This window comes from Diabrotica undecimpunctata, chromosome 4, assembly GCF_040954645.1.
Source record: "Diabrotica undecimpunctata isolate CICGRU chromosome 4, icDiaUnde3, whole genome shotgun sequence".
NCBI classification, from domain to species: domain Eukaryota; kingdom Metazoa; phylum Arthropoda; class Insecta; order Coleoptera; family Chrysomelidae; genus Diabrotica; species Diabrotica undecimpunctata.
In genome coordinates, this window is record NC_092806.1 from 157,861,040 (window position 1) to 157,874,905 (window position 13,866).

The 13,866-nt window shown below is 34.5% G+C and overlaps 1 protein-coding gene across 2 annotated transcripts in view; it reads right to left on the reverse strand.

The window, feature by feature from the left end:
* Positions 1 to 13,866, reverse strand: part of LOC140440308 (zinc finger protein castor homolog 1-like) — a 246,779-nt gene that overhangs the window by 8,100 nt on the left and 224,813 nt on the right. For both annotated transcript variants that reach the window (XM_072530734.1, XM_072530733.1), the window contains exons 6-12: positions 3,181 to 3,349; positions 2,879 to 3,092; positions 2,590 to 2,791; positions 1,546 to 2,531; positions 1,328 to 1,477; positions 987 to 1,210; positions 539 to 813 (exon numbers count right to left, since the gene is read on the reverse strand). In XM_072530734.1, the coding sequence (XP_072386835.1) occupies positions 539 to 813; positions 987 to 1,210; positions 1,328 to 1,477; positions 1,546 to 2,531; positions 2,590 to 2,791; positions 2,879 to 3,092; positions 3,181 to 3,349 (2,220 nt within the window). The remainder of the gene's footprint in view (positions 1 to 538; positions 814 to 986; positions 1,211 to 1,327; positions 1,478 to 1,545; positions 2,532 to 2,589; positions 2,792 to 2,878; positions 3,093 to 3,180; positions 3,350 to 13,866) is intronic.

Sequence of the window (13,866 nt, forward strand, 5' to 3'; positions counted from 1 at the left end):
TGAGCAAAATTGATTTTTGTCTTCGTTAATGAAGCACAAAAGACGAACAATAGTTCATTGAATTGATTTTTTAATAAATGCGCGAATTATTTATGATCTGCAACTGATTTTCTTTGAAACTAGTTCAAAAATAAAACTTACAATCTATAAGTTTGCCTTTGGTAACGTCATCCTGCAAGAACCCTTACAACTATCTACTTCCTATACAAATTTATACTTTACTGATACTTCATTTGGAAATGTATTTTTAAGGAACTATTAAATCGTTTATTTCTTGAAAAATTAAATAAAAAATTCTACAGCGACAATTCAGTGTTGCCATATTTAAAAAAAAATGGAGAAAACTAAGAAATACCTCTTCCAAATGTTCCAAGTAACTTAAACCTATTGATAAAAAGCATAACAGTGTATTGCAACCACTAATTCTATCAGTCAATATAAAACGTAGACAAATACTGAATAGAAAATGATTCAACACAGTCTGTGATGCTCCTAAATAAACACAGCTCATTCCTCATGATACATTAAAAAAACTTACCTGATACTTTATTGTTTTCTCCTGCTTGGCTCAAATTAATAGCTTTGAACTGTCCATCACTAGGTTCCAATCTTTGATCCGTCAATTGTGCCTCGCTCTTCACTCGAATCTCCAGTTTAGGTTGAATAAAGGTGCTTTGAGAGGCATGAGCAAGTTCTTCCACATGCTTCTGATTATGAATCGCCATTGATGAATACTGAACAAAGGAATAGTTGCAGTTCGGTCGTGTGCAGTGAAAATGTCGGTTGATTTTGTTACTGGGGCAGTTGTGAAGCCTGAAAAATTAAATTTTTACTACTCAATACATAAATTGGTGGTTAGGAGGATGTTTCGAATAGTTTTTGCTCCAACAATGGTAATTTGCTCTACATATAAATGATAAAATCTTCCTTGAATAAGAACAGAGAACTTTATCCACACAAATTATTTAATTTTAACAAATACTCACCTGCAATCTATGTTTCTATCGTAGAACTCAAAGCCGTCTAATATTTCTACATTATCGTGGAAATCTTTAGCATGTAGGACTAAAGTATCTTCTTTCTCTGTGACATAGAGGCATCTGTTCTGGACGCAATGGAAGTGCGTTGACCCTAGATATGGACACAACGTGTCGGGGCATTTGGTATTTTCATTAAAGACATCAAAGCCTTGGAGGGAATAGTCCTGCGGCTAAAAACAAAGTAAACCAATTAGACTAAAAGCAATTTCGTTTTTTTTTCGACTACTGTATGTAGTATTTTCAATTAGATTTGATTACTTTCTCCATGAATTCTGTTCATTACTTACCGTGGGACTATGGGTGCTGGATCTATCATCATTGGAATCTTGTTGTTCGATCTCTTTGCTACTAGAGGGCGTTGCTGATGGTTTTGGGAGTTTAAAGCTGGTGAAAATAGCTTGTGGACTGTCCATAAGGGTTTGGGTACCCATAGGGTTCTAAAAATTAGAAAACAATCAGTATCTCTCTATTGATAAACTGTAGACATAAAGACAGTTTTACTTACATAATCATTCCATACTTCGATGACTCTATTCTTTGGTGGCCTTCCACGTTTTCTGCAGAACATTCCATCGATGCTGCTGGATAGATGCGTCATAGTTAGAGGATCCTTAGTTAAACTGAGCTTCTTGGAATATTCGTGCATTTTGTAATGTTCCAAACGTCTAAATGGTTTGTCGATTGGAAGAATAACTTCCCTACAATTTTCCCAGTTGCAGTGATAATGTTTTTCTTTGTCTTGGTAGACGCAATTTTCTTCGCATTCTCCGCTTTGTACTGTAACAGTGGTGAAGTAGTTGTCTGTGATCATTTCCTGTTGTTCGTGATTTCTAGCGTGTTCTCTGGCAGATTCTTTAGTATTGAATGTCATATCGCAGTTCTCAACGAAGCAATGGAAGTGATCTGTAAAGGTGTATTCACATTTGTCGTTCGGGCATTGATTCTCAGGCACAAATTGACAGTATTTTCGCCAGAAGTCTTCACTGTTGAAGGAAATGGTGTCTTCTTGAGCAAAATTAGATTCATTAGCGCTTAAATCTATCGCAGAAATAGACTCAGATTCCTCGTAGCTCACTGGTGAGTTTCTCTCGCTTAAACTCTCAGTGTTGGACATGTTAGACATGTTGGACATTGCTCCTGAGGATTGATTATAAAGAGACAAATTTAAACTGTCAATTTGAGCCTCGTAGTCTCTAGCAAAATTCAAAGGGGGCGGTACAGGACCATCAGTCAAAGTCTTTAACATACTTTGGGCTAACTTATACTTTCTGTACGCCAGTTCTGAGTCTTTACGCTCGTGTTTGCGTTTGTGGGAAAACAGTTGGCCTGAGCTATGCAAGACGTAGCTGCACTGTGGGCGAATGCAGTGTATGTGATTGCACACTTTCGAGAACCGACAGTTGTCGAAAGGACATTTTTCGTTCTTCATAAATTTCTTGAAACCGTCTCTCGAGAGTTGCTCATCTTTGATATGATATGACTTATGTTTCTCTGAAAATAAAAACCGTTTTAGTGTTCCAGTAATAGTTTCTTTATAAACAAAACTTACCCATATCGCTTTTGTTTTTGAACGTGAAACGACAACCGCTTCTTCGACAATGGAAGTGGGTAGTTCTTTGGCCAAAAAACGCACAGTAACTGGCACCGCATTCTTCGGTAGCTCTGTACCTTTGGAAGCCCTCTTGAATGATTGCCGAATCTTTTCGGTGATAGTTTGCATGCATTTGTACATCAGACGTTGATATGTATACCTGGAAGATAAACAAAATTAATGTTTAGGTGGTTTTTGCGAAAAGTTTAGGCTACCAAAGAGGCGTTTAATCTAAGTAAGAACTTACCTTATCACACCCTTCTTTGATACAATGATAATGGGTTTGTTTCTTGTTGTGTGTACAATTGGAAAATTTGTCACCGCAGTCATCCAAAGGACTGTACCTCATAAAACCATGCTGTAGGGATTCATCTCTCTTTTTGTGCCATTTAAAATGGCGGATCATCTCTTCCTTCTTGATAAATACCCTCGAATTACAATCCAGACAGTGGAAATGTTCCCTAAACAAAAAACATATGCGTCAAATAATTGTAGATCAACAACAATCTTGACAATCTTGTCAAAAAAGCCAATGTCAATTGTATTTACCTGTAGTTGAGGTCCTTGCAGTAAGTACTGCCACATTCCAAGGACGACGAAAACTTTTTCACGTATTTAGAATAGTCCAGTTGACTCGAAGTTTTGTGTACGAGATGATTGGAAGATGATGAGATTGATTCCCTGGGTGTTGTTGGCGCTAAAGATTGTGCCATCATTGCTGAAACAAAAAGAGTTTGTTAGTAAACCGGTTTAATGTGTGTTTTAGTGTACATCTCAAATATTATTATAGAATGAAGAGATTTGTTGGTATTGTTATTAAGATTGGTGTTAATTTGTCATCTTTAAAAGAAAATAAAAAGTTTAAAAACAAATCAAAATTAGTTTTTATTGAGTAATTCGATAAGAATACATAATTTTCGACATTTTCACAACAATAATCTCTAAAATATGTATCTATTCATAAGCTTTTTCTATCTTTATAAAAGTTACAGTATACCCAGCCACTAATTTTAGAGAAGTACGCTGACTCTTTTTATTATGAATGGTTTGTTTAGATGGATATCAATACAAAAGACAGGAATGACCAACACCTGTTGACTGTCTGTAGACAGAAGCCTCTTTTTCTTTCCTCAAGGCAATAAAAGCACAACATCCAGAGTCGATAAATGGTTGTCGAAGAGGACACAAATACTCGTGGTGTCTTATCTAGTGAAAGACGTAGAGACGTTTCAGAAAAATCTCAGTACACTCGTAAAACTCCAATTCTCGTTACGCTTGTATAGTAGGGTTCTTCTTCGTCTTCTTCGTCTAGCCATTCACGTCCACATCTGAACATAAGCCTCTTCAAGTCTTCCTTTCCATTGTTTTTTATTGTACGCTACTTGTAGCCAATTTTTCCCGGCAGTCCTTTTCAGATCATCTGTCCATCTCATAGGACCTCTGGGTCTTTTGTGTTGGTATGGTCTCCAGGTTTAAATTGATCTGTGCCATTTGTTTAGATCGCTCCTAGCTACATGTCCAGCTTATTCCCATTTCAACTTTAATGATTTTTGCACCACATCGGTGACTTTGGTTTTCTGTCTTATCCATGTGTTTGTTTTCTTGTCCTTAAGTGATATACCTAGCATTGCTCTTTCCATCGCGTGTTGAGTGACTCTAAGTATATTCATATTCTTTTTTGTGATTGTCCATGTTTGTGCCGCATAAGTTAATATCGGAATAATGCATGCATCAAAAACTTTAGATCTAAGATGTAATTGAATTTGTTGATTTCTGAGTATATAGTTCAGTTTACCGAATGCTGCCCAAGCTAACTTTCTTCTTCTTTTTATTTCTTCAGTTTGAATTTCCCTATTTAGTATTATTTTTTGTCCTAAGTATATATATTCTTCAACTTTTTCTATAACTTTATCGTTTATTATTGTCACGGTGTCTTCGGAGTGCATGACTTTTGTTTTGTTTAAATTCATTTTCAGTCCTATTTTAGAAGATTCGGTATGTAGTTCTAAAAGCATGGTTTGCATTTCTTGTAGGTCAGTAGCTATCAGGATTATGTCATCTGCAAATCGTAGATTACTGAGGTAGCGGCCATTGATGTTTATTCCCTTATATTTCCAATTTAGGTTTTTAAAAACGTCCTCCAAAACTAAGGTGAACAGTTTGGGTGATAAAGTATCTCCCTGTTTGACTCCCCTGTTTAATGGTACAGGGTTCGTGTGTTCATTTTCATTTAGGTAGTATGTAGCTGTAGCTTGGTTCATAGTTTCTTTTATTAAGTTAATATATCTGCTGTCTATTCTACAATTTTGCATTGCGTTTATTACGGCCGTGTGTTCTATGGTATCGAAAGCTTTTTCGTAGTCTACAAATGCTAGGAAAACTGGAAACTTGTATTCGTTACATTTTTCTATTAATATTTTTGTGGTTAACAGGTGATCGGAAGTTGAGTAGCCTTTTCTAAAACCTGCCTGTTCATATGGTTGGTATTCGTCTAATTTCCTTGTTAGTCGAGTAGTTATGACTTTGGTGAGTATTTTAAACAGGTGTGACAGTAGGCTGATGGGTCTGTAGTTTTCCAATTTTCGACTATCACCTTTCTTGTGTAATAAGATTACTTTAGAGTTGTTCCAGCTCTTAGGGACTTTGCCCTGATGTAAACAACTGTCCACAAGCTTAGTTACAATTGCAATTAGTTCCTTACCTCCTTCTAATATCATATCTGTGGTAATATTATCTTCTCCTGCAGCTTTATTTCTCTTCATATTTTCCTATGCTGTAGTTACCTCTGAAATTGTTACTTTTGGCATTATTTCTGATCCAACATTTTTTATTAATTTCCGTGCTGGTCTCATCTCATCATCTTGTTGATGTGTTCTGTAAAGTTCTGTGTAAAATTCTTCTATTCGTGTCAGTATGTTTTCTCTAGTTGTGATTTCATTTTCGTCTTTTCCCATTAATGATATCATCTGACGTCGTCCTAGTGTCGGTCTGAGGCATTTCATACTCTTATTTTTTTCAATAGTTGTTGTTATTAATTTTTCGTTTTCTTTTCTTTTTTGTTGTCTGATTCCTTTTCTAATCTGCCTATTAAGTTCTCTATATTCGTAGGTTCCCCTTTTGTTAGATTTATTTAAGATCTTCCTTCTTTTTATTTGTTGTAATATTTCTTTGTCTAATTCATTGTATGTTGTTTTTGGTTTTTTCAGTTGCAGAAGGCTTTTATTCACTGTTTCGGTAATAAGGTTATTCAAATCATCAATATCATTGGAGTTTATCTGCTGCATGCTAACTTGATTTAATGCATGCGCTATCTTTTTATTAAATTCACTATTTTTGATTTCTTCAGATGTCCATTTGTATCTTTTTTCATGTATTCTTTTTCTTTCTAGTTTTTTGTTAATTATTAGTTTTGTTCTTATCAGTCTATGATCGCTTCCTAGGTCAAACTGATTTAATACTGATACGTCTTCTACTAGGTTTCTATTCTTCGTTAGGATATAATCTATTTCATTCTTTGTCTTTTTATCGGGGCTCATCCATGTCCATTTTCTGCTTGGTTTTTTATTGAAAAAGGAGTTCATTGAGTACATGTTATATATAGTAGGGTTATGCCGCGATAATTTTCGTATTTCAGTTTATCCCCTTTTTTATAGATTGGACATTATAATCCTGATTTTACAGTTTTTTTCTGCATTTTAAAATTTCTTTTTGAGACCAATGGTCTATATTTTTGTTTATGCTATAGACCAACGTCTCATATATGATATGGATAAAAAAAATCCCTCAGGAACTAAATATTCATATCCGGTTTTATACAAATTACAAACAGGTAAAGATTTCTTTCAAATGTTTGACATAACTTACATGATCTATAAGGACGAAAATTAAGTACCACCCCCTTAGTAGCAAACGTGTTAATGAAAAAAAAAGACTTTCGTTCTTTGATTTTTACCTATCGTTTGAACACTAAAAGTTGTTTTATGTGGTGATTCATAGCTGAATAGTAATTCAGATCATAAAAATAATCTTCTAATGTAGTAACGACATGCGGGACCAAAGAAAAAATGTAAATTAGTCAAAACCCAACATCGTCTTGATTAACAAAAGTAGAAATACAGATTTGTTTTCATCTCCTCACGGAGTGACGTAACCCGTCTCTAATATTCAAAAATGACGAGTGGTCCAGATGTTTATTTAAGCATCTTACAGGGTCAAAAACCAAATACGTACCGGTTTTAGGCGATTGTCGACCGTATCCTCACCGACTACACGGTATAGAAGGGTTTGAAAGGCCGGTAGGTACTTTATTTGTACAAGTGTGTGAGTGTGTGTGTTGTGTATGATTTAAAATAGGTCTTTCACAAATTAAAATCTTCGGATTTCATTCAGAACCACGTAGACGGGCATAAAGCACGAAAATCGTTGACCTTTTAAGAATAAGAGGAGCTTTTATTGATGTCTTATAAAAAGAATTACGAGAAAGAAGATGCAATATTTTTAAAGATTTATTTAAAGGCTATTTCAATTTTTTTCTGATATTTATCGTTCGTGCTGTTCAATTTCTGACATGAGATTCTCTGAAATAACTAAAAATAAATTCTTCTGAAATAAAGAAAAAGTATTAAAGTAAAGTTCGTGTAACCTTCTGCTTCTGGCTAAGGTCTGACTAAGAAAAAGTATTGAAAGTTTGTAAATAATGTGTACAAAAATATTGCTTTTTGTTGCTGATAATGTAGAAATAGCTAAATCAGTGATATGATTTACGCCGATGTCAGACAGAGTTATTACAGTCTCTCATATATACATAAACTAACTATACAGGGTGAGTCATAACTATTGGGACATGGACTAAGGACAGGTTATTTGGACCAAAATATGGCTATTGGGCCAAATATGCCATAATAAAATGTTGCTGAGAAAAAAGATACAGGGTGTTAAAGTTAATTTTTGTTTTTCGTTTTTTGCTAATAGTTTCCCTGTATATTTATAAATTGTGAAATCCCTGTGTCTTCCATTTCAAAATTGACACAGAGGCATAATCTTAGACAAGAAATAGTATTTTATTTACAATTTTACGTTTTGTCATAGAGGGCGCCACGTGGATCATTCCTAATGATCAAATTGAGTCTAAACTTTTTCTGATGAAACTTTTTAGTAATTTTTATTAGAAAATATGACGTAAACATCATTTTTACGTAAAATTGGTACTCTTGTTTAAACATGATAATTTCAACCGTTTTCGATAAAAACGCAGTCGAACTGCTTAGAGTCTTAAAAAAGGATTTCAAATATTATTTCATTTATGAAAAGTATGCTTTGGACTGTCAGATAATTGTTGTTGGTAAATGTCATTTGTTCAGAGTAAATTATTTTTGATGTGACAGTGTAGTGTAATGTTGCATTTTTTAAAAGTAATCATTACTTTTTTTGATTGAAATGCCTCGTCACAATCATTTTACTAATGAAGAAATGCGAGATATGATTTGCGTATACGCACAAGAAAATTTTTGCGGTCGCTCGGCAGCCAGAAGGTATGGAATGTTATACGCAAACAGAAGGCAACCAAATCACAAAACTTTTACAAGATTATATCGTAGTTTAGGTGAAACTGGGTCATTTCACACTAAAAATCGGGGTGGTCGACCGAAACAAATCACACCTAATCAAGAAGATGAACTTTTGTTTCGAGTAGATGAAAATCCTGAAATAAGTTCACGACATCTATCAGCAGCAACAGGAGTAAGTCAGTCGTCTATTGTTAGAATTCTAAAAAAAGAGAACCTCCATCCTTATCACTTCACTCCTGTTCAAAATTTACTTCCAACAGATCTTCCACGACGGTTACAGTTTTGCCAACGTATTCTGAATAAACATCGCAATGACAGACACTTTATTAAGAATATTATGTTCACCGACGAAGCAACTTTTACCAGACGAGGGGTTTTTAATTGGCGAAATAGTCATTATTGGAAAGAAGAAAACCCGCATGCTATTAAAGACATTTTCAGCATGAGTTTAAATTGAATATTTGGTGTGGCATTATAGGCGACCAACTACTAGGGCCTTATGTTCTTGCTCCGAATTTAAATGGAGATTCTTATTTATTCTTTTTGAAAAATACTCTTAGTGATATTTTAGATGATCTGTCACTGGATGTAAGAAGAAAAATGTGGTTTATGCAGGATGGAGCGCCACCTCATTTTTCATTAGCTGTTAGAAATCATCTTAATGACGTATTTCCTCAACGATGGATTGGCAGAGGCAGTGATTTTCAATGGCCACCAAGAAGTCCTGAGTACAACCCGCTAGATTTTTATTTTTGGGGACATATGAAGTCCTTAGTTTATGCCAATGAAATTAATACACGAGACAAACTTTGGAGATACATTCAAAATGCAGCTAATCTTATAAGGGGACAGAATAATATTTTTTAACGTCCGAAAATCCTTTATAAAAAGAATTAGAAAAGGAATAGAAATCGGAGGAGACCATGTAGAACATTTGGTTTGAGTTTTTGTGAGTTCTTTTAAGTTAAAGTGTGTTTAGTTTTGATTTATCTTCAAAACGGAAACCTTACGTTAGTTGCAACTTTGTTTATTAGTTTGGTATTTGATAGTGGAATTGTAAATAAAATACTATTTCTTGTCTAAGATTATGCCTCTGTGCCAATTTTGATAGCAATTTATAAATATACAGGGAAACTATTAGCAAAAAACGAAAAACAAAAATTTACTTTAACACCCTGTATCTTTTTTCTCAGCAACATTTTATTAAGGCATATTTGGCAAAATAGCCATATTTTGGTCCAAATAACCTGTCCTTAGTCTATGTCCCAATAGTTATGACTCACCCTGTATATTATCATGGGTGGTTTTTTATCGCCAAAATAGAACAAAGTACAGTCGAGAATGTTGTTGGGATATATGGTCTTGGCACAAGAAACGAAAAAGGAGAAAGCCTGATCCAGTTCTATCAAGAGACTGATATGGTTGTAACGAATACATTTTTTAAATTACAAGAGGTTTCGAAATTCTATCACCTCAGCAAAAACATGTCCAGGAGTAGATGTCTTCTCGGATCAAAATATTTCATAAGAAAATAAGGCAAAAATACGATATAATACTACTGAATGAAAAAACATTAAAAGAAAGTAAAAACAGAGCTTAATAAGACTTTTGCGAACATTATTGAAAACATTACTAGCGGGATACAAGCACAGTAGAATAAAATGAAGGCATCTATTACCATACTTTCGCATGAAAATCTTAAATCAAAAAAAGAACAGAAGCAAAAATGGATGAGAGATAAAATATTGCAGTATTGCAATGAATATAAAAAGTTGCATAAGAATATACTACGAGAAATAAAAAGAACAAAAGAAGCATAGATGGAGAAATGTACGAAAATTGAAACAGTATAACTCAAACGGGACAATTTCCATATGCACAAAAAGACTAAAGAGTTACATAACACCAGAAAACAACGCAATGCAGGCATAGTTGTAGACATAGAAGGCCAGATTTTGACTACCATTAAAGATAAATTAAGAAGATGGGAGGAGTACATGCAAGATCTATCTATTCGAAGATCAGTAATGTGGCGAGATATTAATATATTAAAGATTCATAAAAAATCCCGAAAGAATATTTATTATAAATTACGAAAATTGTTTACCCACTTTAATTAGTACAACTAGAAACTAGAGCACACGTATCTATTGTTAACATATGTGTCTTGTTTCATAATACTTCTGCTACACTTCAAATTAGCCTAGTATACTCAGCACCTTTGTATAAATATTATTTGACCTAATAACCAATATCTTATATAATCATAAACAGACCAGAAAGAGGGCAGTCGGTTATTCATTCATTACTCGTATTTCAGTCTAGTCGGTATTCGTAATGTGAACACGAACTAATATAGTAATGAATAGATAACTAATAGAAGAAATGTCATCGATACGCTATTCCGTTGTAATTAAATAAAAAACAAACACAATTCAATATATTAATCAACCTCTCCAACAAGTTAAGATGTTGATCACAAGAAAATATCTTATTTATATTATTTTATAATATAGTAAGAACGATCTCTACGTCCCAGAAATAACTAACGAAGAAGTAACTATGGCCATTAAGCGAATTACTAATGAGAAATCTCCAGGGCCTGATGAGGTGCATGGTTGAAATTTTAAAGCTATTAGAAGCAAACCAAAACATAGCTTAAAATTAAAAGTGAAACTGGAACAAAACCATGAAGTGGAGATATCCAGGAGTGGCTAGTATACCTATTGAATACAAAGCACGTGGTATTCGTGTGTATCAAGGTATAAAAAAATGCTTATTAAAAGCTTAAAACTTTTATTTTAAAGAAGATCTTTTCGGAATTGAATCATTCCATCCTCAGTTTAATAAAAAGTTGTTAAAAACATTGTTTGGCCCCAGAAAAACATTGGAAGGACATCAGTAACAAAAACAATCCTCATGGAATTTACATGGAAAAATGGGGTCATCTTACATGACCCCCAGACCTGGGGTGAGCAAAACATGACCCCCAGTGCTCTTACAAAGCTATTCAATAACATACATTATATGAGACTGGTCACTTACCAGAAGACTGCATACTATCCATATTAATTCACTCCCACTTTCATTGTCTGTTATTGTTCTTCATAATTTTCAATAACGTTTACGACCAAAATAGAGCTGTTGAAACACATTTATAACCAAAGACCGGATGGAGAGAGGAGAAGAGGCAGGCCCAGAGCACGATTTAAGGACCAGTTGGAAGACGACTTATGAGTGTTAGACATTAGAAAACCACGGCGAAAGATAGGAAGAAATGGAAGCTGATCATAGAGTAGGTCAAGACCCACTATGGGTTGTAGAGCCAATGGTGATAAAAGACCAAAATATTATCAAATGATATACAGAAGAAAAGACAACATTTATGAAATAAGTAATAAGCAATGTCCTTAAAAAATATCGAAACAAATACTAGCATAAAGAAAAATGGCAACGACAATGCTGAAAGGGGCATAGATATAATCATTGATGATCGATCGGACAGGTGATTATAAAAGTTACAAAAAATGTATATAAACATAAAAAAATTGACTAAAAGTGGACCGTTTTGGAAAGAACAATAATCAATAGGGAACAAAACGATGATTTAATCAAACACGAATGTTCAATTTTTGATTTTTGTTGATAAATCTTTCAATCTGGTCTGCCATATTGTTAATACCAATTAAATCGCCGTTCATTCGGTAATTACGCCAAAACTTTGATACGACAACTAAAAATAGCGTTCAAATTTTGGATTGAACCATATTTAGAATAAAAACTCAGCGTAATTTCACTGATTGAAGCAATTCCGAGTCTTAATTGGTAGTGTGGTCAGTGGTGTACGAATAATTAATTCAGTTGAGGTGTTAAAATGAACGGGTATTGTATTTTCCATATCTTCTTATATCCGTTTTTTGTTATTATTGCACCTAAACATTTAAATTCATGGATATTTCATATGCTGCGAAAAATTCCGATTGTTTTATTATTACATTCAGTTTGGTTTTTATTGTCAATGTATCATCGCTCTCCAATTTGATTCTTTTTATTTTTAAAGTTTTACCCAATGGCACATTGGTGAAAAGGCTGGTTTGCTCTTAGCTAAGGCCCAATAGATCTTTTATTTGGCCGTTCTTGGAGTTATTGACACCTACATCCTCTTCCACCATCAGGCCTTTACAGTTTTTTTCACCATTTCCCTCCATCCTTTCCTGTCCTGGGCTAGTTGTTCGGCTTCATGTAACCCTTGGTTAATCAATATTTTTGTTTGATCTACCCAACGGCTTAGAGATCTTCCCCTAGGTCTCTTTCTATTTTAAGTTGTTCTAATATCAATACGTTAGTGCGATGATCAATCCAGGATATTCTTAACGTACATCGTATACCCACATTTCAAAAGCGTCTAGTTTATTTTTATCCGCTTTCTTTAAGGTCCACATTTGAAAAATGAGTACCCTTACCAGCCTTAGTTTTGTGTTTATTGTTATGCTAGAATTTTTCCATATTGTTACCAGTTTCATCATAGCTGTTCTAGCAATAGTCAACCTTTTACGTATCTCTGTCACACCCTCCGTCATTTGTTATTAGGGGCCCCAGGTATATGAAACTATTTACTACTTCAAAGCCCCCAATTTCTTTAATGTGTTGAAGATTTTTCCGAGCTCTGTCTACTATCATGATCTTTGTCTTACTCCTATTTAGCTTTAGTCGATATGTTTTGCTTTTCTCCTCCAGACATCTCACTATGTCTTCCATTTCTTCTTGATTTGCCGCGAATATTAAAGTGTCATCAGCATATCTCAAGTTACTGATTTTTTGACCTCCTACTGATATTTCACCCTTCCATCCGTCTAGTACCTTTCGCATAATGTGTTCGATGTAGATATTAAACAAAGTTGGCGAGATTATGCATACCTGCCTGACACCTGTCTATGTTCTGAAGTGATCGGAATGGGTGTTGTTTATTTTTACTGTGCACTTATTATTTTCATATAGACTTCTAATTAGTTGAATTAAGTGGTAAGGTGTTCCCATTTCCACTAGTATGGACCATAGCTGCTGCAACTTGACTTTATCGAAGGCCTTTGTGTAATCCACAAAGCACATAAGCATAGGAGTAACAAATTCACGAGTTTTTTCGATTATCTGTCTGATATTAAGGATGTTTTCTCTTGTGCCTTTTCCTGGGACAAACCCCGCTTGTTCTTCTGATATCTGAGGCAATAGAAAAGCTTTTAATCTTTCATGTATTACATAAAATAGAACCTTGCATGGGATATTAGGGTTACAGTTCTGTAGTTGCTGCAATTGTTGAGAACAATAAAAGTACGCAAGACTGCATACCTTGGACACATACTGAGGAATGATAAATATAGTCTTCTGCAGGTCATCAGGCAGAGTAGAGTCGATGGCAAAACGGGAATAGGTAGGAAGAGGAAGTCATGGCTGCGAAATATTCGAGACCGGACAAACATGACTGTAGACGAATTATTCCAAGTTGCAAAAGACAGAGAAACTTTTAGAAATGTAGTCGCCAACCTCCGTTAATGGGGACGGCATAGGAAGAAGAAGGAGTTGCTCCTACTAGCGGAGTTCCTTTTTTGAATATAGGGATGAAAGTGGATGTTGTCCAGTCGTTGGGCCACTCTCCGGTTTCCCAAATCTT